Source organism: Rhinolophus sinicus, linkage group LG11 (genome assembly GCF_036562045.2).
Source record: "Rhinolophus sinicus isolate RSC01 linkage group LG11, ASM3656204v1, whole genome shotgun sequence".
In the NCBI taxonomy this organism is placed as follows: domain Eukaryota; kingdom Metazoa; phylum Chordata; class Mammalia; order Chiroptera; family Rhinolophidae; genus Rhinolophus; species Rhinolophus sinicus.
The window spans coordinates 10404209-10429252 of record NC_133760.1 but is presented as its reverse complement, the minus strand read 5'-3'; the positions used below and the strand labels follow the sequence as shown (position 1 = coordinate 10429252).

Genomic DNA, 25044 nt, shown 5'->3' with positions numbered 1-25044 from the left:
GTTTTTGGTTTGTTTGGTTTTATGGGGGATTTTTTGTTTGTTTTTGGTTTTTTGTTTTTCACATCTGGTTCCTTTGGGGCAGCTGGTTTCTGTTGCGATTATTTTTGGTTTTCTTCCTTCCTTCCTTCCTTCCTTCCTTCCTTCCTTCCTTCCTTTTTTTGGTTGGTTGGTTTTTTTGGTCTTTCCTCCCTTGTCGCTCTTGCTCCAAGGACCCTCTGCGCCCCCACCACTGGCCGGGACCGAGGTAGGGGTCAGAGGAGTAGGAGGGGAGGCATGGCAGGCCCTCACTCAGGCTTGGACCCTGCCTCCGGCCCCCCTGGGCCTCCAGGGGTCTGTGCTGCTGCCTCGCTGCAAGTGGAGGAGGAGGACGACGAGGAGGAGGAGGAGGAAGAGGATGAAGAGAGGCCAGGAGACTTGCTAGAGATGGAGGCTGCCACAGCCGCAGCGGCTGCTGAAACCAGGCCCACGCCGGGTGGGGCGCTGAGCAGGGGCAGCCCAGCGTGGTTCAAGAAGAGCGGCGAGGTCACCAGGCCAGGGCTCCCTGGGGCTGCGCCGGCTGCCCCCAGCACCAGGTTCCCGCTGCTGTCAAGGCTGGTAAGGGGCAGGGTTCCACCAGAGGCCAGGGCTGGCAGGGGGGAGAGAGAGAGGCCGGGCTGGGGGTGCCTTCTAGCATCCTGCCTGCAATGTCCCCTGTCTTCCCATTGGCCCCACTGACCCCCATCAGCAGCCCTCACACCTTCCCCAAAGGTGAGATGGGTATGAAGAGGAGAGCGATGCAGTGAGCAGGGGCAGGATGGCATGGCTGGAGCACCAATGGGGGGGTCTCGTGGCCCCAGGGGGCAAGGCTGTTGACGATGGGAGTGGCATGAGGCAGCACGCACCTTGGATAGTGGCCAAAGGGTTGTTGCTCATGAGGGCTGGACTCAGCCCGGAGCTCAACCCCACCATTGTGCTTCTGCAAGAGGCAAAGCAGAGGCATTAGCAGGGGCGGGCACCCGCCGGCAGAACTGGGGCTCAGCTCCCCACCCTGGAAGCAGCAGCGACCCTGCTTCTCCCCGCAGCCTCCCCACCAGCAGCTGCCCACTTACCCCGCGCTGGGGTTCAGGCCCGACAAGCCGATAGCCGAGTGGCTGCCTTGAGGGCTGGGATTTGTGCTGTTGGTGGTGGCGGGGGGTGGGGGAGTGACAGAGGGGATGGAATTGAGGGGGGGCGCGGCCCCGCCCCCGCCCCCACCCCCTCCGGCTGTCCGGCTGGGGTGGAGAGTCCCCACAGCTGAGGATAAGGTAGTAACTGCCAGAGAAACATAGAGAGAGGGAGATTTCAGCTTCCATTTGTCCTCCACCCAGGAACCTGAGGTCCACTCCTGCTTCCTCCCCGCCCAGACTTACAGCGTCTCCTGTCAGATCTGACTTGGACTCCCGCCCTCTCTTCCCAGGACCATTTCTTTGTGCCTCTGTCACGGTGACAGCAATCACAGTAGTAGCAATAAGAGCAGCTTTCACCCACTGAGCCTGTGCCCTGTGCCCGGCATGTGCTAGCACCCCACGTACCCTACCCTGAACCTCACCCCTGGGCTCCTTTTATACAGACAGGAACGCAGGGCGCCCAGAAGACAAAGCCCTATGGCTCCCTCTAGGGGCCAGGCAGGGGGATGCGGCTGTGCACGCGGGGCTTTCCGCTCAGGAATTGGCAAGTTGAGAAACCTCAGAGCTCAGCTAGGGCAGCAATTCCTGGCTCTGTCACGTCCCAGCTGTGGCCTTGGGGAAGTAACTTCACCTCTCTAGCCTCATCTGGAAAATGGGGATAATAATAAAACCTACCTCATAAAATGGATATGAAGATTAAATTCTCTATAAAGCATTTAGAATAGTGCCAGGCTCACCCTTAGGACTTTATAAACCTCCACTTATTACTTCCCAACCTGGGAAGAGGCACTATGGTATTTGCTTTGTATTATTCTTATCTATGGTGTTAAACACGCCCTGTCCCAAGAAGGGGGAAAGGAGGGCTTTGTACAAAAGTGTGTGTGTGTCTGTGTGACACACTTGTAAGTATATATGCATGTATATAGCTTCCGAATGTATTATACATTCACAGTAATTTTATAAAAACTGAGGCCCACAGTTCCCAGAGAGGTAAGTCACCTCTGAAGTTTACATAGTTTATAAATGCCAGGAACAGAATCCAAGTACATCGCGGTTCAGCAACCCCATGCTTTACTCATAGGAAATCGTGGAGATGAAAGCCGGTGGCTCTGACTGGAAGGGGTGAGGCTGCCCTCTCCCTCTCTCTTCCCTGCCCCCTCATCCCCAGGCTCAGCCTTGAGACCCACGAATGCCCTGAGTCACTTGAGACCCTCGGGCTCAGGCCTGAACTGCATTCTCCACCCCAACCCCCCACCATCTCCTGCCTCCCTGACCTGTTGTGCTCAGACTGCTGGAAGCTTGGGACATCGGCAAGGTCCCGGCACCCCCCTGGGGTGTGACCTGGGAAGAGAGGAGAAAAGGTATGGTTAGGCCACTGTCTCCCAGAAGCCCCTGTGATGCTCCCTATGGGGATGCCACCACTCCTCTGCCCCCAGGATGGGAAACGGGGGCTCTGGGTACAACGCTGTTTCTAATTGCATCAGGAGCTTCCCACAATATCTTTCTTCACATGCACCCTTGGTGACCCTGAGCAGGAAGCAGGAACTCCCATTGGAGGGGCTCCCCTCTCCTCTGACACTATCCAGGTCTGAAATGTGTGTAGGGGGTGGGTATGATAAGTGGTGCCTCTGCATCAGACTGTTGGGATGTCATACGGCTTGATTTTCTGGGACCATCCACCAGCCTCCTTCTTGGCCTCCCTGCCTCCAGTCTCATCCTTCCATCAGCCCCAGAAGCCTCACTCTAAATTTGACCCTGTCCCTCCCCAGCTCAAAACTCCTCCTCAGCTCATCACTGCCCAAGTTCAAGCTTCTCAGCATGTAACTTGGATTTCTGACCACCCCCCACACTCATTCATACACATTCTGACTCCAACCACATTAAATTGTACTGGAATTCCTCAAATAGGGCTCGACACGCTTTGGCTTGTAGGTCTTGTGCGCCCACTCTCTTGTCCTTTATGACTCAGCTCAGACAGTCCCTCCTACATCCACATCTTGGTGACGGGTGGAAGGGGTAGTCCTCTGGGCCCCTTGCTCCTCTCTGTAGCATCACATCCCTTTCCACACAGATGGAACAAAGGGATGTCGCTGTGTGTCTGAGTCCAAGCGGGTCTGTGTGTGCACACCCAGGGGTGTAGTGATGTCCCTGCATGTGTCTGTGTGGTTGTGAACCTGTGTGTGTGGGGGGGTGCCTACATCCCCTACCTGGTATCTATCCCTGTGTGACTATGTCCTGTGATAACTGTTTGACTATGTTGGTGTGTGTGTGGTACTTGTATCCCCCACGTAAGACCACAGTTCCCTGGAAACTATGTGTCCCTGTGTGACAGTGCTCCATCTATGTGACAGCCTGTCCCCAAGGGTGACTCTCCCTGCCTCTGTTCTAGGCACTGTGGACAACCAGGTAAATTGTACTTTGCACAAGGTGCCTGCACAGGGGCAAGGGGAGGAGGTGGCTGAACTTTGTGTCCCCCTCCCCCAGAGGGCCTCTGGTACCAGATGAGGGCTATAGCTGGCTGGCTTCCCCGGGCTGGGCAGCATGGGGGCCGCGCTGCAGGGGTTGATGCGTTTCTCCTTCTGGCGCCGGTTGCAGAACCAGACGCGGATCACTTCCTTCTCCATGTGCAGCTGCTCTGCGATCAGCAGGATCTCCTCTGAGGTAGGCTTCTGGTTCTGCATGCAGAGGGTTCGTTAGCCGGACCCCACTCCGGCCCCTCCTCAGGGCCGCCCAGGACTGGGGGAGGGGGTCTCACCGCTAGAAAACTCTTCTCTAAGGCGAAGCGGACGTTTGTCTCGATGCTGGTCCTCTTCTTGCGTCTCCGGCCGGGGAGCCCATCGAAACCCAGGCTGGGGCTGCTCAGCTGGTTGGGGCTGGGCAGGCTGGAGTCCACAGACATAGTCTCTGTGCCCAGGGGGAGACAAAGACATGAGAGGGCGCCTCCCACGGCCCACCACCTGCCGCACCTGAGAGTCCCAGCCCAGTCCCACCTGCGTCATTGAGCCACTTCTCCAGGAGGGGCTTGAGTTTGCACATGTTCTTGAAGCTCAGGTTGAGGGCCTCGAAGCGGGAGATGGTTGTCTGGCTGAAGTCGTTGCCGTAGAGCTTGCCCATGGCCAGGCCCACGTCACCCTGGGCCAGTGGGGCGGGAAAGAGGGAGGCGGTCAGAGTGGGGCCGTCAGGTACTGGCTCGCCCCGCCCACTATTTACCACGCCCCTCGTCCCTCCTACCAGATGGCTATGTCCCCGCCCCGTTCCGCCCACCATCTGACCACGCCCCCACGCCCACCGCCTGTTCAGCCCCTCGGCCCCAGACCTGCGTGAAGCCCAGCTTGATGCGGCGTTGCTTGAAGGTGCGGGCGAACTGCTCCAGCTCCTCCAGGTCACTGGGCTCCTCGGGGTGGGATGGTGGCTCCAAGCATTTGGGGGGCTGCGGGTGCGAGAGGTGCGGTTCGGGCAGCGTGGGGCGGGTCACGGCCTGGTGGGGTGGGCAGGTGGGCGGGATGCAGGACGGAGGACCAGGATGGGGCTCAGCAATGGCTGCGCAGACCCCTCTCTCCCTCCCTGCCGTCCAGCCTCTTCCTGCAGATTCCCTTCCACCTCCCTTCAGGAGGCCCCTCCACACTGGGTTGTCAATCCCCGTCAAGGTTCCAATCTGCTGCCCCACGTGGCGCCTCTGCCTGCTGGAACTCTGCACATTCCCTCCCGGCCTGCAACTCCCAGTAGGAGACCCCGGCTTCTTGCGCCGAGGGCCCTTTCCCTGGAGCTGGGGGCGGTGGTTCAGTTCTCCTGTCAAACAGGGGATCAAGGACAGACTCTGCTACCGAATTGCTGGGTGACTCTGGCGAGCCTCTTAACCTCCCTGGGCCCCAGTTTCCCCCTCTGCAGGACGACAACAATGAGGAGTTCTGCCTACTCCGTGGTGTTGTTGGGAAAACTTAGTTAAAAATGATAGGTTGCAAATAAAGTAAAAGTATTTTAAAAAATAGATGGGAAGGCTGACTGGGGGGATTTACAAAGAAGCGACAGCTCTCTCTGGAATGTTTCATTTCCCTACAAATAAAAGACCTGAAGCAGGTGATGGGTGTAGGGATGTTGGTCACACAGGTCCTTGATCCATTATCCAAAACCCTGGGGCCAGATGTGTTTAGGAATTCAGAAAGTTTTCAGATTTTAGAAAGCTTACGTGGAGCTTATATGATAGATGATTTGACCCCCACCCCCACCAAGGTCAAGGCATAGAACACATTAACAGCTCTCAGCAAAACCCAAACCTCACAAGAGGGATAAAGAAAATGGATAGGAGGAAACTTTGAAATCTGTAAAGGATTGTGAAAGATTATTATGAAAGTCTAGAACGCAGGCAGCAAACCAAGCAAGGCCACGGGGCCAGGCAGGAGGAGGCTGAGGTGTCCTGGAGAGCTTACCCCCTGCCAGAGGGGACCCCTGCTTCAGCCAGCAGCCAGCTGCCCACCGCTGACAAGACACATAGACACAGGTCCAGCTTTGCCAGAGCTTCTGGTTTGTTAAAGAGAAGCTGGGAATCTAGCGTTTTCTGGGAATTTTGTTGTCAACTAATTCAATTTTAAAAATACGGCGTGGGCCAAGTAAAACACATCTGTAGTACCCCCCCCCCCACAACATTTTCAGTGTCTGGTCTGGGAAAGGGGTATGAATTTTCCAACACATCCTTCCTCAGACACCCTCCATTTGGAGTCCCGGAAGAGAGCTGAGGAATTCGAACCTAAAGGCTTTCCACCCCTTGAAATTTCCTGTGTTTGTGCACATGTGTATGTATGTTGGGGTAGTGGGGGTCAGATTCAAATCTTCCATGTTCTCAAAGGAGTTTATGTGCCTGAAAGGGTTAAGAACCACTGGTCTGGCTGACTCCCCTCGTTTTATGGAGGAAGCTGATCCAGACAGAGAAAGTAGCTTGTTTAAGGTTCCACAGCAGATTAGAGTAGGGGTGGGCCCCTGTCCTGGCGCCTTTGGCTGTGGGGTGGGCCAGATGAAGAGACTCCACCCTCATTCACCCCGCCTTCTGCAGGCCCTGCTGCTGACCCAGCATGGCGTGCTCAGTGGACACTCACCTGTGTGGGCAGCCCGGCCCGGGGCTGGGAGGTCAGAAGAGCTCCCTGGGTTTGCTGAGGTAGCTGGAATAGATTTGGCGTTGGTAGCAGGCCTGGGGAGACAAGGGGGAACACATGGGGTGAGGGGTGAGGGGGAGTCCTGTGGGGCCAACAGGGACGCCATCGGGTGGGGCCTTACCTGGCTGACTCTGCTGGGCCTGCGGCAACAGGAACTGAGCAGGTGGCTGGAGGTGGTGCCCGGGAACAAGCACTAGCTGCTGGAGCTGGAGGAGCTGCTGTATGTCCTGCCATGGAGGGGGATGGACAGAAAGACAGCCTGAGTCCCTCTGCCTCACCTAAGCCCCAAGGTGTGCTGCACAAGGTGGCCTGGCAGTGCGGCATGGAGCACTGGTCTCTGAATGGTGTCCCTGAGCTGAGGGCACCCGGGAGCTTCTCCCAGCCCCGGGCTTCCAGAGCTTCCTACCTGGGCCATCCAGGAGGGCTCACTCTTTATTTACCTTTTCCTTCTTGATGAAATATTTGCCTTGTCTTACATTCCCATGGAACAAATAGAATTGTTTAAAAATGTAAATCAGACCAAGTCTTCCCTCCTTTTAAAACACTCCCAAGGCAAATGGCATTATGTCTGGAATGAGCTTTCACGTACTCCAGCACATAATGGGTGAGGAGATCGCACAACCACTTTGGGAAACTCGTGGCACTGTTATGAGCTGAGCTGTGTTGCCCCCCAGAAAGGATATATTGGAATCCCCACCTTCAGACCCCCAGAGTGCGACCTTACTTGGAGTAGGGTCTTTCCAGATGATCAAGGTAAAATGAGGTCATTAGGGCGGGCCCTAAACCACTGTGACTGATGTCCACATAAAACGGGGACATTTGGACACAGAGACAGATACACACAGAGAGAAGACGCTGTGAAGACACAGGGAGAAGACACCATCACAAGCCAAGGACAGAAGCCTGGAACAGATCCTTCCCCTCCCAGCCCTCCGGAGGAGCCAACCTGCCAACACCTTGAGTTCAGACTTGTAGTCTCCAGAACTGTAAGACAATAAATTTCTGTTGTTCAAGACACCCAGTCTGTGGTTCTTTCTTATGGCAGCCCTAGCAAACGAATACAGGCACTATTTCCTAAAGCTGGTTCCACGCCTGGGTATCAGCCACCACAATGCATACATGTGTTCCCTAAGACATGTGCTAGAATGTTCACGGCAAACCATTTGTAATAGCCAAACCTGAAGATAGCCCAAGTACCCATCAACAAGTGAATGGGTAAGTAAATTGTGATTCATGGACTGCTACGGCAACGAGAACGGGCAGTCTACAATCTACAATGACACAGCAGTATAAACTTCCCAAGCGTAATAAGTGAAAGAAGCCGCACAATAGAGAACATCCTGTATGATTCCTTTTATGTTCATTTGCATGTCAGAAGTTGGGAGGGAGAGACTAGAAGGGACCCCAGGGGGCTTCTGGGGAGCTGCCACATTCAGTTTCTAGCTCTGCGGGCCAGTTACATGGGCATGCTCAGTTTGTGAGTATCACTGAGCTGCATACTTAGGATTTGTGCACTTTGTGATATTTGTTATGCTTCAGTGAAAAGATTTATTTTTTAAAGGAGAACGAGGCAGGGAAAGAGAGAAAAAAATCCAGTCCCTCCACCAAAAAAGTAAGAATATAGATGAAAGAGGCTTGGCAAAATGTTGGTATCTATTGAGCTGGATAGAGATACAGGTGGTTCCTTATATCGTTCTCTTTACTTTTAGGTTTGAACATTTCCAAAAGAAAAAGCAATGCCTCCCCCCCCACAACACACACACACACACACGCACGCACACACATTCCAATGGCTTCTTGGAGCCCACATCCTTACAACTAAACTCCTCACCTGGCCTCTAAGGTCCCTTATACCGAGGCCGGTGCTAGTCTTCCCGACCTCAGCTCCTACCTCAGGGCCTTTACACGTGCTGTTCCCTCTGCCAGACAGTCAGTTCTTACACTCCTGCCGGGATCCGTCTTGTCACTCAGGTCCTAACACAAAGTCACCTCTTCAGAGATGCCCTCCTTGACGACCTAATCTAAACCAGCCCACCACCACACCTCCCTTTGTCACCTCTATTTCACCTCCTTCATAAGATTTATCACTATCTCAAGGCATCTCGCTTTGTGTTTACTTGTTCCTGGTGCGTCTCCCTCACTGGTACGTCAGCTCCTCGAGAATGTGATCTTGACTGTTTTGGTCACTGCTGTCATCTCAGCACCTAGAACAGCATCTGGCACCCAGGAGATGCTCCACATACATTTATTGAATGAACTAAGACTGATGCTTCATAATTAACTTAGCAACTTTTATGTACAGTTGCAAGTTATATTGCTTAAGGTTACAGTATTTTTTTTCCTTCTAGGAATTTGGTGGGGAGAGGGGATGACACATGCCCCTGATTTCCTCCCAATGTTGTTATTATTGCAGAGACCAATTTATTGTCCCAGGAAGTGAACCACTGGGGGAAATATAAGCAACTTGACACAAAGAGCTCATTTCTCTAATGCATGAAGAGCAATTCAAAATCAATAAGCAAAAACCTAATGACTCAATAGTAATCCGGTCAACAGGTAGGTCTGGTGACTGCTCAGTGAAGGAAATACAAACAGCTCTGAATGAAACAATATTCAGATTCACTCACAATAAGATAAACACAGCTATCAGATCAGCAAAGATAACAACAGTGCTTGACACATGTTGGAGAAACACCCTTGCACATCGCAGGGGAGAGGGTAATTTGGCAATGTCTATCAAAATTACAAATGCACATACCTTTTGACTCAACCACTCCCTTTCTAGGAATTAATCTTAGGGATATACCCTGTTTCCCCGAAAATAAGACCTAGCCGGACAATCAGCTCTAATGCATCTTTTGGAGCAAAAATTAATATAAGACCCAGTATTATATTATATTATATTATATTATATTATATTATATTATATTATATTATATTATATTATATTATATTATATTAAAGACCCAGTCTTATATTATAGTAAAATAAGACCGGGTCTTATATTAATTTTTGCTCCAAAAGACGCATTAGAGCTGATTGTCTGGCGAGGTCTTATTTTCGGGGAAACACGGCACTCACACGCGCGCAGGATAACCCCTGTGAAGGATACTCCCAGCAGCAAGCAGCATTTTAGCAAAAGAGTGGAAACAAGCTCAGCACACAGCAGTGGAGGACAGGTGAGAGCATAGGGTGGAGCTTTATGATGGGACGCTATGCCATCATGAAAAATGCTGAGGATGCTCTTTGTGTTCTGATATGGAACAATCTCCAAGATGCCCTGTTGAATGGAAAGCTCATGAGGCAGGACAATGTACCCTGCTTGATGTGCTACTGTTTGTGTTTGAAAAAATTCTATCTCAGTATCTGCTTGGGTACGTATGGGTGAGATCTAGAAAACTACACCAGAAACTGGCAACACTGGAAAATAATTCCTTCTGTACCTCTTGAATTTTGAAAATTTACCTAGTCCAAATAAAGAAATAAGCATCCAGGTGTTCCATGCCCACCCACCCAATTGAACAGTCACTTTTGCCCAGCATCCCTGCTTTTCCAGCCATCTGTCTTGTGACATTTCAAGGCTGGCCCCTGTCCACATGCGAAGGCCTCTGCTTTCTCCATGTGCTTTGGAAAGGGGACAGAGTACCCAATGCCCCTGACCTCTCACCTTTCTCATTCTTACTGCTAATCATCTAAGAATACAGCTTAAAGGATTTGAAGTCCCAGCTCTATCCTTTGAAACAGTGCCCATTCTGACTTCCCTTTCTCACATCCCCTCCCCACCACCAATAAAACTTGCTTTGCATAGCTGCCTCCCTTCCACATGTGGACCGACCCTGAATTGAGTGCAGCTTGGGTTTCAGGAACCCCCTTCCCCATTTACAATGGACCCTTCAAAACCCCATGACTAATTTGGTTTCATAATTTTGTCTTTTTCTCTAAAAGGCCCAGCAAATTGTATAAACTTCAGGCCCCACCAAACTACCTACCATCTCCACACTGCATTTCTCACAATGCATTGCCTTTTACTTACATATAGTTTTCCTCTGCTTGACTGAAATTCTAGAAGGCAGAGGCCATGTCTCATTCTTCTTGTATCCCTAACACTTAACAGGGCATGGTAAGTCCCATTAAATGCACGCTGAACTGAGTCATGTAAGACCACAAATAAAGTCTTATTACTAGTATTTTTCTGATTTCCTATAACACTTAGCTTGTTAATTAAAATATTTGTTAACGCCTGTCTTTCCCAAGCTTGACACTCAGTGAAAGTCTCCCTTCCTCCCCAGAAGACTGAAAGAGAGGTGTCTGTAGATTTCTTTCTGAATCAGCAGGGAGAGGAAAAGGATGGGGAAAACAGAACCCAATTTGCAGTGAGATCTCATGGTGAGGGTCTGAAAGAAAAAACTGAACCACAGCCCCGGCCACGATTACTCAGGCCAGAAATCTGGGGGATCAGCCTTGATTCCCTCCTCCCTTTCCTCTCCCCCATCCATCCAATCTATCTGCAAGTCCTACCCAAAAAGTTCTAAACATTTTTTTGTGCTCTGAATTCTTTAGTGTCTGACAAAACCTACTGCCCCTTCTCAGAATTAAACAATGCATACAGTAAAGTAAATGGGATTACAAATGAAATCAATTATATTGAAATACAGTCCTCAAACATGTTTTAAATTTGTGATAATAGTAATCTATGGCTTCTTTAATTAGCACATTATTATTTAAGATCAAGCAATAGGTGTGATGACTACTGTAATCTCAAAGCAACGATGAGTAAACATGACATTTTAAGAGGTCTGCAGCAACTGTATAGAATATGGAGAGCTGTGCATTCCATTGGTGACAAAGTGCAAGTACTGCTAACGTGGTCTGTTGCCAATACTCATGCTACAGGGAAATACTACATTTCTGGTTAGAGGATAGTAAAAAGCAAGACAATTGTTTTCCCATCCAAGTTCATGGACCCCCTGAATCCTATCCACAGACCCCTCGAGGGGAGGTCTGTGGAATCCAGGTTCCTGTTCTCAAATATTAATTGAGCCAGAAAGCCTCCATTGTGTTTCACAGTTGTAATATAAAACAACTCCTTGGTGTGGCCCTGCGTGACCCCTGCTTGCCTCTCCTTCCTTACCTCCTGTGACTCTCTCACTCCCTAACTCTGATCCAGCCAGACTGGTCTCCTTTCTGTTACTGAACCCAGAAAGAAGGCCCCACCTCAGGGCCTTTGCACATGCGGTTGCCTTGCACCTTCCTTCCCTTCTTGATCTGCACAATGGGCCCCTCCTTATTACTCACATCTCTAGCAAATGCCCCCTCCTCAGAGAGGCCTCCCCTGGCCACACACGGTGCCTTTTCTTCAATCACTCCCTATTCCATTACATTCTTTTCTTTCCTTCATAGCAACTATCCACTTCCTGTCTGTCTCCCCAACAAGAGTGGGTGCCAGCTCCATGAGGGCACAGACTTGTCTGCCCTATTCCCCACGCAGAAAAGCGCCCGGGCATGGGGGATGTTCACTAAATGTTCGCTGACTAAAGGAATTAAAGAATGAGAAAGGAGACTCTGGGTGAACAGTGAACCGTCTCAGGACTGGAGTTAGCCAGTAGGAAGCCCCATTTCTCCACAATCTAGAGGCAGCAAGAGATCTGAAGCTACTTGGGGGCGCGATCCCACCGAGTCAGAAGGTAAAGAAGTTACAGAAAGTGCAAAGATATGGGGAGAAGGGCCCCTGCCAGGGCGTTTAGTGCGTCATCTGCTCAGTCACTAACCTGTGAGCAAGACTAGCAGAGAGTAGTTACAAGAAGCAGAATACAACATTAGGAATAGAGACAGTGGAAATGTAATGGCTGCGCGCGGTGTCAGAGGGGTAGTGGATGGGGGGAGGGGGGTTATCACTGTGTGAGGGATATAAATGATAAACGTTTAACTGTTACATTGTTTTGTACACCTGAAACTAATAAAAAAGAAAAGAAAAGACAAGACTAGCAGAGAGGGCTAGCACACCCCATCAAAGCCCAGAAGGAACAGCCCCATTCTTGCTCTTTGCTGCATTGTAATCTCCTCCCACCCCTCACCCTAGTACAGGCACCTAACAGGTGATCAGGAGCTAAAACACTGGTGGTGTTTCAGGGCCGGCTGTGCTTTGCTGCAGCTGGGCTCTTGGCCACAGATTGGGGACAGACAGACTGAGACACATGGTTTATATGACACCTGGGTGACCTGGCGTGGTTCCACCTGGTGGGGGGGAAAGCCATGAGAAGGAACTAGAGGAGACGTAGGCCCAGGTGCAGCGTCTCACCCCACGCACGGCGTGGATGCCCCACCCCCCATCACAGGCCTCCACACTTGCTCTGGCAGCCACCACGACTGTCGCATGCCCGCCGACGCCCACTGGCCATCCCTGATCTGGCAAATTATGACCTGTTCTGGATACTCCGTTCGAAGACATGGACAGCCTAGAGTTAAGTCCAGCGTGGGGAGGACAGGAGGGGATGGGGTCTGGGGGCCACGTCAATTATATTGTGATTGATTGTGCTCCAAATGCGGACGGACTTGTGTTAGTCTGCCCAACGGTAGACTGAGCTGCCTAGGAAGGCAGTGAGTACCTGTGTTGGGGGCCACGTGGATGAAACTGCACTCCCACCTGCCCAGAATGGTGCAGAGGGCGTTCCCACACTGGGTGGCAGGGTAGACTAGACGGGTGCAAGAGTCCCTTCCAGCTGAGAACTCGAGGGATTGATCTTGGCTCTCTTGCCTGCTTCTTGCTGTGTGACTTGGGGGAAAGCCAACACCTCTGGGCCTCGGCCTCCGTAACTGTATAGGGTGACGATGCACTGTGTCCTAGAAAGACCTGGGCTCTGCAGGGGCCAGAAACCTGACTCTGTTCCTCACGCACTGTGGGACTGTGGACACCTTACTCTCTGTAAGCCTCAGTTTCCTCAGGTGACACCTCAATAATTCTGACCTCAAAGGGCGGTTAAAGGAATTAAATGAGACAACGTGTATACAGTGTTTTGCCCGATCCCTGTTCACTATGTGGTCTTCCCTAAATGGTAGCCATTATTACTGAGTCATGTCTCTCTCAGGGCCTCAGTTTTCTCATCTACAGAATGGGGGTAATAATGTCTAACTCTCCACTGAGCGGTTCTGAGGCCTGAGTAATATTATTATCCACAAAGCATTTTGGAGGGGCGGCTACATGGCTCGGTTGGTTAGAGCACGAGCTCTGAACAGGGTTGCCGGTTTGATTCCCACATGGGCCAGTGAGCTGCACCCTCTACAACTAGATTGAAGACGAGCTGCCGCTCAGCTTCCAGAGGGGCGGCTGATGGCTCAGCTGGTTAGAGCGCTAGCTCTCAACAACAAGGTTGCCAGTTCAAGTCTCGCATGGGATGGTGGGCTGCGCCCCCTGCAACTAAAGATTGAAAATGGTGACTGTGTTTGGAGCTGAGCTACGCCCTCTACAACTAGATTGAAGGACAATGACTTGGAGCTTATGGGCCCTGGAGAAACACACTGTTCCCCGATATTCCCCAATAAAAATTACCCAAAAAAAAGCATTTTGGAAATCACTGTACACTCAGGTCACCCTCCTTTCACATCACCCCACGTGACAGGAGCTCTCAGGGCGGGAGCCCCATCTGGCTATCGATTCCAGCCTCTTCCCGACAACTCACAACTTACAGTTCCTGCCCAGACTCTCCACAAGCTCCAGCCTCACATATGTGTCTGACTGTTTGATGTCTCTACTTGGATGATTAATAGACTCTCCCAGCCTACCACGTCCAAAGCAAAACTCCTGGGCCCCTCCCCAGTCCTACAAACACGCTGTTCCTCCCCATCTTCCCATCTCAGGAAACCACCTCAGCACCGCCCAGGTGCCGAAGCCCAAGTGCGGAGTCACCCTTGACCTATCCGATCTATACAAAATAGCATCCCGGACCCCCCTCTCATCACCCCCCCCACACACACATGCATGCCTACAAGGACTTTCCAGTGGGCTCCTCGCTTCTACTCCATTCTCCCTCCGGCAGCTGGAGGGAGCTTTGTCAAGCATCAATCGAGTCATGCCACTCACCTGTTTAAAACCCCCAACAACTTCACATCACACTTACACATTCCAAACTCCTCCATCAGGCCCTACAAGACCCCGCGAAGCCTGGTCCTGCCTGCCTCCCCCACACCTCTTACTTATCTCCCACTCATTCGCTCTGTTCCTGCCATACCACCTTCCTCTGTGCCCTGAACAATTCAAGCTGGTTTCCACCTCAGGACCTTTGCACTTGCCGTTGCCTTTTCCTAAGATCTCCTCCAGGCTTCTTCGTGACTGACTCATTCAGGCCTTGGCTCGCAAATGCCACCTTCTCAGTGAAACTTTTCCTGACCACCCTCTTAAAAGTGGCTTCCTCCCTCTACAGCACCACCCAGTTTCATTTTCTTCATTACTCTTACTCTAAAACTGTCTTGTTTTGCTGGTTTGTTTACTTGCTTGCTGTCTGTCTCCCCACTAGAACATAAGGTCCTTAAGGGCAGCCACCTCTGCCTTGCTCACCACTGTCCCCTCAGCGCCATGAGTGGATGCCTGGCATACACATGGTGTTCAATAAGTGCTAGTCGAATGGATAAGTGACTATGGTTTTTCCAGTCACTCCACTAGGGGAAGCTCTAAAGGTGGGGGGCGGGGAGAGAGCATGGACAGAGGTGGCCTGTCTCTAGCATGGGCTCTTTGATGTACCCCTGTCTCCTAGAGGTTGGCCCTGTCACATGGAACCCAGGAAGTCCTGGGTTGGAACAGAACACCACAAAATAGAAAACCATTCAATAGGGAGAAAAACCGCCTACATGCGGAGTATGTGTTACATCCACGCTACCTCATGTTAAAATTCCAGGATAGACCAGCAACAGCAGATCCCAACCCAGGAATTGTGGAGTGCACACCTCAGCCTGCCTCCTGGACTCCTGGGCCTGTGGGTGCACTGACACACACCTCCAGGTGGGTGGTTTGGCTGCCCCTTCTTCAAGCAGTAGGACCCATGTCTTCCTTTTGGGTACTTGCCCTCCCCCACTCTCAGATCAGGGGGTGTAGGTGAGGCCAAACCCGCCTTCTCAGGAGTCCAGGGCGCTGCCTCAAACCTGGCCGGTGGGTGTGTTTTATGTCCCTGGGCAGGGTGGCTGCAAGTCTAGAAGTGCTGGCACCCTGTTAACCGGCCCCAGAATGCAAAAGGAGGCAGGTGCCTGGGGTCAGGCCTGACTTTCCAGCCTGGGCCTTTTCAGTGATCTGAGCCAAATATTCCCTTTTCTTTTCAGCTGCCGGAGTAGGTCTGGGGCCCGGCTGCTACACACTCCCAGCTCATCCTTCACTGTCTTCCAACACTGGCGCCCACCCCCCAACTCCGAGCTCACCCTGCTCTCTCATTTTGAATTCCCCGCTCCCACTGCCTGAAACCCTTTTCTCCAGCTTGTCCACCTGGCAAACTCCTATTTCTCCGGCCTTGGTTCAGATACTGCTTCCTCCCTGACTCCCTCAGACATAGGTCACCTTTCTTTTCTCACCGTATCTAGTGGGTTTCTCTGGGAAGCCTTTATTTACTAGGCCCTACCAGCCCAAAAGATTTTGTCAAGCTCTATTTGCCGTGATCATATTATGAAAATAGAGATTTTCTTTTCACTCTCTAGATACAAAATGATGTTTTAACAGTTAATGTAAATTTTCAATCGATGCCTACCCCTACCCCAGACATTCTGAATGACTCCCCTGGAGAGATGTCTTGCCTGCTCTCAATTGAAAAGCCACAGCAAAACATCCCTCATTGATTCAGTAAACACCCGTGCAGCCCCCGCGGTGGAAAGCATCGTGCTGAGTGCTGGACACGCAAATTATCAAATTGCATGATAATCATCCCTTTATCTGTAGACGCTACGAAAATGCAGGAAGTGTTCCTGCCAAACTGTTTCACTGACATTACTTTGGAAGCTGGCATTACAAGGATGGGGGGGGGGAACGTCCCCTTCATACTTTTTGTAATTTTAAAGTGATAAGGTTATGGGTGCTTTTGACTTTCTTAGTATTTTTCAAGAAAACCGTTTCCTAGTGGTTCATTGGTGTGTCTATTTCCCGAAAAGGCCGGGAGCTCTCAGGAGCATGGATGGGTCTGCCTCACTCCAGGGCTTGACACAGAGGAGGCTGGGAGATTGTGAAATGACTGCAGGACAGAGCTGAGCAGGCCTGGGACGCGGAAGCAGGCACAAGACACGGCTGGGGAGAGGGGTCAAGCTGGCTGTGGCCTCAGTGGGTAGCCAGGGCTGGGGGAATATGGTCTCTGCCACAGCCTGGGCCCAGCACGGCACCCAGCGGGCGGGCAGCCCGGGATACATGTTTGTCTGTCGGGGATAGAGCCTACGGGCAGAAGACAAACCTGGCCCAGCTTTACATGTGCAGAGGACAGACAGGGGAAAATGAGAGCTGAGGGCCGCTGGAGCAGAAGGAGCGAGAGGAAAGACTTTGGCAGTGTGGGGTTCAGGAGACCTTGAGAAACAGACCTGGCGGGACAGCAGGTGGCAGAGGGTCGGTCTGGAGGCATGGCCTTAGGGGTGCATGAACACGAGGAGTATCTGCCTCACACAGGAGGGCATGGCCACGCCGTCTGCACTAGGCTGCCCTTCCCCCTCCCTGTCACCTTTGTTTCCTCAGCAGATATTTCCACAGGCATATGTGGACACAGCCGTGGGGGATCAGCGCTGTGGCAGAAGGAGAGGCATAGGCTGCGGGACCCCAGAGGAGACAGGAGACAGGAAATCAAACCAGCTGGAGGGATGGATGGCACTGAGGTGTGGGCTCCTGGAGGTGTGGGCTCCTGAGCTGGAGCCTGGAGGAAGAGGAGCTGTCCAGGAAAGGGGAGGGAGCTGACTTCCAGGTGCAAAAATGGATAAGAGCAGGGACACCAAGATTTGAAATCTAGGAAGGAGCCCCGAGCCTTGTGGTGTTCCATGAAGAGCTGTGTGTGCTACGAGGCAAATGGAACCCCTGCTGCTGGGGTCTCTGGTGGTCAGGGTAGGAGGGCAGGACACACGTCCCCCTGCTAAAGACAGCAGCCCTGGATCGTGTGACTGCAGCCCTGGAGCCCCATGTTGGCTCTGCCACTGGTGCTCATGGTGTGACCTGGGGCAGGCAAGTTACTTAGCCCCTCAGAGCCTTGGCCCTGGGGATGTGTGGGTCCAAGGCGGCCACATTAGCACAGTGCCTGGTACCAAGGCGGCGCCCAACAGACTCTAGTTACAGTTACTTGGCGAGCCTGGCATGAGGAGGCTACAATTGGAAAAGCCAGCACAGAGCCACAGGCACAGATGGCTCTGTGGGTTTCTGCAGAACCAGGCCCAGGGGCAGGAAGCTCTAAGGAGGCAGGTACCAGCTCAGTGTGAAGACTAGTCCCGGATGGGAGAACTGGTCAGAAGCGGAAAGGCCCATTGGAAGCAGAACTCTGTCAAGGGAACAGTCCCATGGGCGCTGGACAGCTCCCTGTGCAGCAGCATCTGCCCAGGCGTTCCATGGAATGGGGTGGAGAGAGAAAGAGAGAGAAAGCGATGTGTAGAGAGCAATTGTGGGAAGGAAACGCTGGGCTAAGGGACATTAAACAGGGTTCCTTGCTGTAGGGCTTCTCAGGACGTTCATCGCCTTGGAAAATGGGCCACAGACTCAAATGCTTACGGAAACCCCCAGGCAGACGGCACAAATGCGTAATGTGGGCAGGTGTGCACAGGGTGGGCTGGGGAGAGCCGGCCTATCAGAAGGGGAAGCCTGCCCAGCTCCTACCCTGCTTCTGCTGCTGACTATCCTTATGGGAACTCTGTTGGCCACTGTCATAGGTTGCATTGTGTGTGCCCCCAGAAAGATGCATTGGAAGCCATAACCCCTGGTGCAGGTAAATATGACCTTACTTGGAAATAGGGTCTTTGCAAATGTAATGAAGTCAAAATGAGGTTATTAGGGTGGGCCCTAATCCAATGACTGGTGTCCCTATAAGAAGGGGAAATTTGGACACAAAGACACACGCACAGAGAGAAGATGGCCACGTGACAATGAGGCAGAGATTGGAACCATCCATCTACAAGACACTGAGGATTTCCGGCACCTCCAGAGCTAGAAGAGGCAAAGAGGGATTTCCCCCCAGAACCTTCAGAGAGAGCACAGTCCTGCCCTGCCGACACCTTGATTTTGGACTTCTGGTCTGAGACAATACATTTTTGTTGTTTTAAACCACCCAGTTTGTGGAACTTTGTTATGGCAACTGTAGGAAACTAATATAGCCCTTACTCAGGATCTGACGTCCACCAGAAGTCTCCAGAATGAGGAGCGAGGACGCAGCGTTTCCAACTCCTTTTCTGAAAGAGCGCCTGCTGGCTGAGCCAGGGGACATGATGTGGGCCACTAACGCTGAGTTCCTGCCTTTCTGTTTGTACCCACGCAGGTACCACTGAGGGCGTGACTCCTGCTTTCCTCCCCTATACATGGAGGATGACGTGCCAACCTCCCAGGTGGTGTGAACCCTCAGCCAGATGCACAGAAAGCGCTCAGCTGGGCACTCCGTCCCGTGGAGAACGTCCTGCCTCAGCCGCACTGTGCAGCTCTGCGAGACGGCGGCGGCGTCTCCCAAGCCTTCCTTGGGCTGCTGGGAGCTGCCTGGCTGTGGCAGTCAGGCCCTGCTGGGAGCGGGCCCTCTGTGCGGGGTTGTGCTCTGGGCTGCCCTTACCTGTGCTGTGAGCTGGATGGGCTGGGACAGGGTGAGCTGTGGGGTCCCGGGGGGCTGGCTGGCAGGCTGTGGTGGTGGCAGGTCGCCTCCCCCAGAGGAGGCTGGGGGCTGCGAGGTCGAGGAGGAGGCAGAGGAGGAGGAAGAAGAGGAGGAGGAAGAGGAGGCGGCGGCGGCGGCAGCGGCGGCCAGGAGCTGGGCCTGCGCTTGCTGCAGGAGGAGCTGCTGCTGAGCCGGCATCAGCGCCGTGAGCTGTGGGGGCGGGGCGGCAGGGGCGCAGGGGGGCGTGGGGAGGAGCAGAGAAGGCAGAGAGGGGTTAGTGCCTGAGCCAAACAGGTTAGGGGGCAAGTCTTCCAGGAGGTGGAGGAGGGCAAGAGGCAGGCAGGAGACAGCGGCCGTGGCTCCGGTGGGACACTCAGGCCACCGGTCCTGTAACAGATGGAGGCAGCTGGCCTGTGCCTTGTCCCCATCCTCCCCGAGTACTTACCCCAGCAAGCTGGCTGCCCGTCAGCATGAGCTGGGCCTGGGGCAGATGTGGCTGAGCCGGCTGGGGGGGCGGGGGTGCCGCTGGGGCTGGGTCACCACTGGGATCTTCAGCCTTGATCTGGGGGGGAGAGAGGCAGGGTCCGGGACCCCAGAATGTTAAGTGGAGGCCAGAGAGAATGCCCACCTGCGAACCAAAGAGAGGGCATGAGTGTGGCAACAGCAGCCTCGGGCCGCACAGGAGCAGCGGCCGGGGCACAGAGGCCAGACCCTGCACTGACCGGGGGCTCAGGCCATCCCTGTGGCCTCAGTTTCCTCATCAGTCAGTTGGGCCACCATAACCCCTGCACCCAAACTGCCTACAGGAGAGGGCCACCTTGGGAGAGCACCTTCCCCTCTTGGGAGTCAGTTTCCCCATCTGTGAAATGGAAAATGAGGCCATGGGGCCCTGGAACCTCAAATAAGGGGGTGTGGGTCCCACAGCCCGCCTCTGCTTCAGCCAGAGGTACATCTCTCATCGGTCCAATAAAGTAAGACTTTATTGGAAGAAAGAGTCTTAAGATATTAGGGGAAAAAAAGAAAAAAACCCTGCTTTAGAACACGGGCCATGAATTCCCATGCAGACGGATTCAGGCAGACAGCACAAATGGGTGACCAGGCAGAACTGGACAGTGGGATGGAGAGAGTGTGCCCGCCCCCTGAAGGGGAGGTCTGCCCAGTTCCTGCTCTCCTCCTGCAAAAACCTAAAGCAAAAACGCTGGCAGGACAAGCAAAGCACCCCTGCAGGCCTGAGGTGGCCCGGGTGCTGCCAGCTGTCAGCCTGCACCCCGAAGCCCACCAAGCCCTTCCTCATGTCCCCGTAGGATGTGGATGTATCTCACACCAAACACAGGACAGACCAGCCCAGAGCAGGCCCGGCCCCTCCCTCGCCTAGATAAAGAGCTAGACAACAGTGAGCTGCCTGTGGGGTCTGCTGGTAACGGACACGTGGGAGTGGGAGGAGGCACGGCTTGATGAATCACCCACTCTTAGGCCTCGAGGGGACACTTGGGATCATCCTTCGGCCCAATGTCCCAGCACCATTTTGCAAAAGAGATCCAAAGAGGAAAAGCAACTTGTTCACGGTGACACCATGGCTTGGCAGGGGTGTGGCATTGGGAATGCAGACTGGGATGAACAGAGACACGCAGAGGCCCGGGAAGGCCCACATAATAGAAGGGAAGTGGTATGACCCCCAGTATGGGGTATGAATGTCAGAAAGTTTAAAGAGTACAGAGGGTGCAGCCTGAAACAACAGCGATTATCGGAAACCGGAGCAGTGGCTGTCCCTGGCGGGGAATTAGGGCTTTCTGGAAGTCTGGTTGTGTTCTGCTTTTTGATCTGGTGCTGAGGACACGGCTGTTCTGTTTGTGAAAATCCACAGAGCTGTACACTGAGGACCTACGTGTGTGTCATATTTTAATTAAAAGTAAAACACAACAACAACATGGAGAGCCATGCTGAGAACACTATTCCTTCTTCTGAGCTCTCACATTCTTTCTGGTTCTCTTAAGAAAGTCTTTGTTAGGTGCTAGGATGTCTCTCAGACCTGCCAACATTGGCTAATGTCCCCTTTTAACAAAGGGAGAACAGACCTCAGGCTTAGACCCTTCCGTAGGCAAGAGTCTCTGGGTACATTTTAATAATGATTGTATTTATTTCCACGGCAAGTGATTCTGGTTTTCCATTCGTGAAATTTCCATTTAAAAACATATTTATTTCAGCTGTTGAAAGAGCAAGCCAGTTCATAAGTTGGTAATTGTTGAAGCTGATTGACGGGTGCCTGGGGATTTATTTTCATTATATTCTGCTTTCTACTATCTGCTCCACATTTCCCACAATAAAATGTGTTTTTTTAAATTGAGCCAGTTAACAAAGTTATGATGTAAATTATTGTACATGGAGGTGTGTCGATTTGTCTGAAACCATGATGGGAGCACATGAATCTTTGCAGTTCAGGAAAGACTGACAGCAGAAGTGATGGAGCGGACAGAGAGGCGCAGGCTGAGAGCGGTGTGGATGCAGACTGGGAGTAAAAAGCAGCCACCTCTGCCTCAGGTTACCCCAGGGAACCAGGGCCCAGGCCCGCACGGACGGGAGCAAGAACCCTTCCTTCCCTAGGCCCCTGTGGTTTCCCCACAGAGAAGCAGGGCTGCTGTGGGGTCGGGAGAGGCTGCAAAGATTCAGCTGAGGGGGCGGGGTGGGGGGGAGAAGATGGACGCTCTGAGGGCCAAGGCCAGAGCCAAGCCTGAGACCAGGGAGGGAACTCCCTGGTCCCTGTCCAATCCAGTCAGGATAAGATACCTGCCCATCACGGGGCATCAAGGCGCACCAGCTGTGGAAGGGACCTCACAGGTCGTCTAATCTGACAGCCCTCCCCCATTTAGAGAAGAGGAAACTGAGAAGCCCAGAGAGGGGAAGTGATTTTCCCAAGGTCACAGAGCAGTTCCAAGCCCCCCACCCCATCCCTCTGCCACCTTTAGTCGCGGTCAGGAGTCCTACCCATGCTCCCTCGCCCCTGCCCTCTGTGCTGCCTTGAGGCCTCTGGACCTGCCAGCTGCGCCCCTCCCAGGCTGGAGGGTGGAGACCTGGGCCCCAGACCCCCGGGAACCCAGCAGTGACCAGCAGCAGGGCACTGTCTGCATTTGGGATTTGCCGTCTGGCCGCTTCCAGCCTCGCCATGGTCCTTTCTTACAGCATCTCCCCAGCCCCGCCCCCCGCCATCCTCACTGGGTCTGGCTCCCCCTGACCCTGGCAGCCTCCCGTCATCCAGCCCTGAGTGTGTGTGTTAGGGGGCAGGGAGTGGGGTGGGGCAGGCCCCTGTTTGGTCAGGGAAGTTGGGATGGGGGTGGGGCCCTCGGCTTCCTGTTGTTCATCGCCCTGGGGCTCTGGGGGGGATTTCCCTGGCCACCCCCACCCCCCAGGGAAGGGGAAGGAGCCAGGGTGAGTCACAGGCCTGGGGCGGGAGCCCAAGGGTGAGAAGGGGCGGGAGGAGCCTTGTCACCAGGGTACCAGGGCTCAGTGCCCCCTCAGTCCCTGGGCCCACGGCAGGCCTTCAGAACCCTCTCCCAGATGCAACTGCCACCATCACAGGATACCACTTCCCCTCCCCCTGCCCTGGCTGCTCTGACAGGTGCTTACCTTGGTGCTGGGGCCAGTTGGGGACACGGAGAATGGGGAGGTCTTATTCTGGGGATTCTGCAAAAAGACAGTTGGGGTGGGGATGGGAACAGTGAGATGAAGCAGCTTCTGACACCCGTCTCCCCCACAGAGCCCCCCTTCTTCTCCCTTCTCCCCCTCCCAACCTCTCCTGCTCATCTCCTCCCTCCTGACCTGGTGGTTAGTGTCCGGTCCATTTCTTTCCGTGTCTGCAATGAGAAGGAAAAGGCGGGTTTTCACCAGCCACCCCCAAAGCTCCCCACCACGCCCGCCCCTGCCCACCCTCTGCCTTCCTGCTCCTTTCCCACACACCTGTGTGCTCTGACGGGGAGTCCAGACCTTGCTTCTCGGCCTCCAGGGGCTTAGACATTCTTATTTCTGGGGAAAGAGAAGGGATGGACGTGGGGTGAGGGAGGGGAAGCCAGGAGGGCTCTCGGTGCCTCCTCCAGCACCACCACAGCCTGACCCCAAATCCTCCCCACCCCTGGCCACCTTGCAAGTGTCTCTTTCCAGGAGACATGCCCTCTGTCCTAGGCCCCTGTCTTTCTCTGAGAGGACAAGAGAGGGGCCTTCAGGCCGAGGGATCATCCCTGATCCTTTTCACCCTCTAGAAGGCGCACAAGGGAGGCCCTGGGGCAGGGTGGAAGGCAGATGGAGGTCCTGAGAAGGTTGCTGATGCTCCAAGGGACAAGTCACCTTGGGCCCGTTGCTCAGGCTGCCGCCCAGGCGCCCGTCCTGCCTCACCAGGTTTCGGCTGAGGCATGTTTTCCATTCTGAGTGAGGCCTGGGGGGGTGACGGGAGTGCAGCATCCCCAAAGGAGCGAGTCTTCAGATCTCTAGGTGTGATTCAGCCGCCCGCCGGCCCCCTCCCCCGGCCCACCACTTTCCTGTCCACACTTCACTCCCACCAGCCTCCCTTCTTGTATTCAGTGCACAAGCCTAGCAGCCCCACTCTGACCTTGGTAACTAACTCCAGCTCCAACTCCAGCTGGCTCTGCCCTTGACCTTGTCCTTGAACCTAATCCTAGACCTTACCTGGGACTTCAGCCTTGAATTCCAATTGCATGCCCAAATCCCACTGAGATACCCGGCCCCTAAAATGCAATCCCTTTCCATAGACCCTGGAAATGAAAGGTGGTGGCGGGGGGGTGGGGGGGTGGCAAGCAGCAAGTTGGCACCAGGGGACAAAACCAATGGAGACAGTGCCCTGTCCTCTCAGCACTCTCAGCACTCGGATGCTGACTACTGTGCCAAGCACAGTGCTAAGTAAGACTCTGAACTCATGTTAGCAGTCGGTGCTGACATTACCCCCATTTCACAGAAGAGGAAACAGATTCTGAGAGTGTGTCACCTCCCCAAGAGCACACCGAGACAGCAGAGGTGCCCTGATTGGATCTCGGTCTCCATGACTCCAGGGTTCCCACTTCTCGTCAGGACTGCTACGGGCGAATGAACCCCAGTCATGGCTTCCAATAACCACCCCTAGGAAGCTCACCCACTGGGGCCTAGCGCTTCCTGGTCCTAGACGACCACACAAATCTGGGCTTCTGCCTGACCTGTTCTCAATCTCCTTACCCACCCTGGATCCCAACTCCCATCCAGATGGTCCACGTGCTTCATTTGGGCTTGACTCCCAGTTTGGCCTCAGACCTTACTCATGACCCTGACTCTGACCCAAAAGTCTCCCCAACAAGTCACTCCAAATCCCCACGTAAACTGTGACCCCACCCTATCAAGGGAGCTGTCCAACTCTAGTGTGCTCTATACCCAGGACATTTTAGGAAGGCCATGTAAGAGACAGCTGGGACATCCTCAACAATGGGGGAAAAAGTCCAGGAATTTTGCACCTGAGGATTACCTGACACAAAACGCCACTGGGGTTTAAAAGTCGGGAATAAGACTCCAGGGCACACACTCCTGGTGGGAGTGTAAATCGATACAAACACAAGTCAGGAAAGCTAAGAGGTGCCCCCTCCCAGTGGCCCAGCATGGCCACTCCCGGGCATCCTGCCCACCAGTGCCCACAGGCACACATGTTCGCAGCAGCCCTCTCATAACGGCCCCAAAATGGAAATAACTCAAGGGCCGGTCAACGGGGAATGGATCAACAAAATGTGGTGCGTCGATACAGTGAAACACTCCACAGTGGGGCGGGAAGAATGAACCGCATCACATACCAATGAATGTCGCAGGCATGACAGCGAGGGAAAGACATCGGACATAAAAGCGGACAGACAGCAGGACTCCAATTACGCAAAGCTCAGAAACAGGCAAGATGATATCAGATGATCAAGGTCAGACGCCTGGGTACCTTTACGGGGTGCTGAC

The 25044-nt window shown here is 53.4% G+C and overlaps 1 protein-coding gene across 18 annotated transcripts in view; it reads right to left on the bottom strand.

Annotated features, from left to right (window-relative positions):
* Positions 1-25044, bottom strand: part of POU2F2 (POU class 2 homeobox 2) — a 70831-nt gene continuing 45787 nt past the window's right edge. For 3 of the 18 annotated variants that reach the window (XM_074314251.1, XM_074314248.1, XM_074314252.1), the window contains 15 exons: positions 23029-23094; positions 22891-22925; positions 22699-22755; positions 19523-19705; positions 19039-19287; positions 6414-6519; positions 6236-6327; positions 4462-4623; positions 4136-4277; positions 3901-4049; positions 3644-3820; positions 2420-2486; positions 1089-1290; positions 882-955; positions 1-625 (listed from right to left, as the gene is read on the bottom strand). In XM_074314251.1, the coding sequence (XP_074170352.1) occupies positions 285-625; positions 882-955; positions 1089-1290; positions 2420-2486; positions 3644-3820; positions 3901-4049; positions 4136-4277; positions 4462-4623; positions 6236-6327; positions 6414-6519; positions 19039-19287; positions 19523-19705; positions 22699-22755; positions 22891-22925; positions 23029-23086 (2094 nt within the window). In that variant the 5' untranslated portion in view covers positions 23087-23094 and the 3' untranslated portion in view covers positions 1-284. The remainder of the gene's footprint in view (positions 626-881; positions 956-1088; positions 1291-2419; positions 2487-3643; positions 3821-3900; positions 4050-4135; positions 4278-4461; positions 4624-6235; positions 6328-6413; positions 6520-19038; positions 19288-19522; positions 19706-22698; positions 22756-22890; positions 22926-23028; positions 23095-25044) is intronic. The other 15 variants (XM_074314249.1, XM_074314250.1, XR_012490034.1 and 12 more) reach the window with 15 other exon arrangements.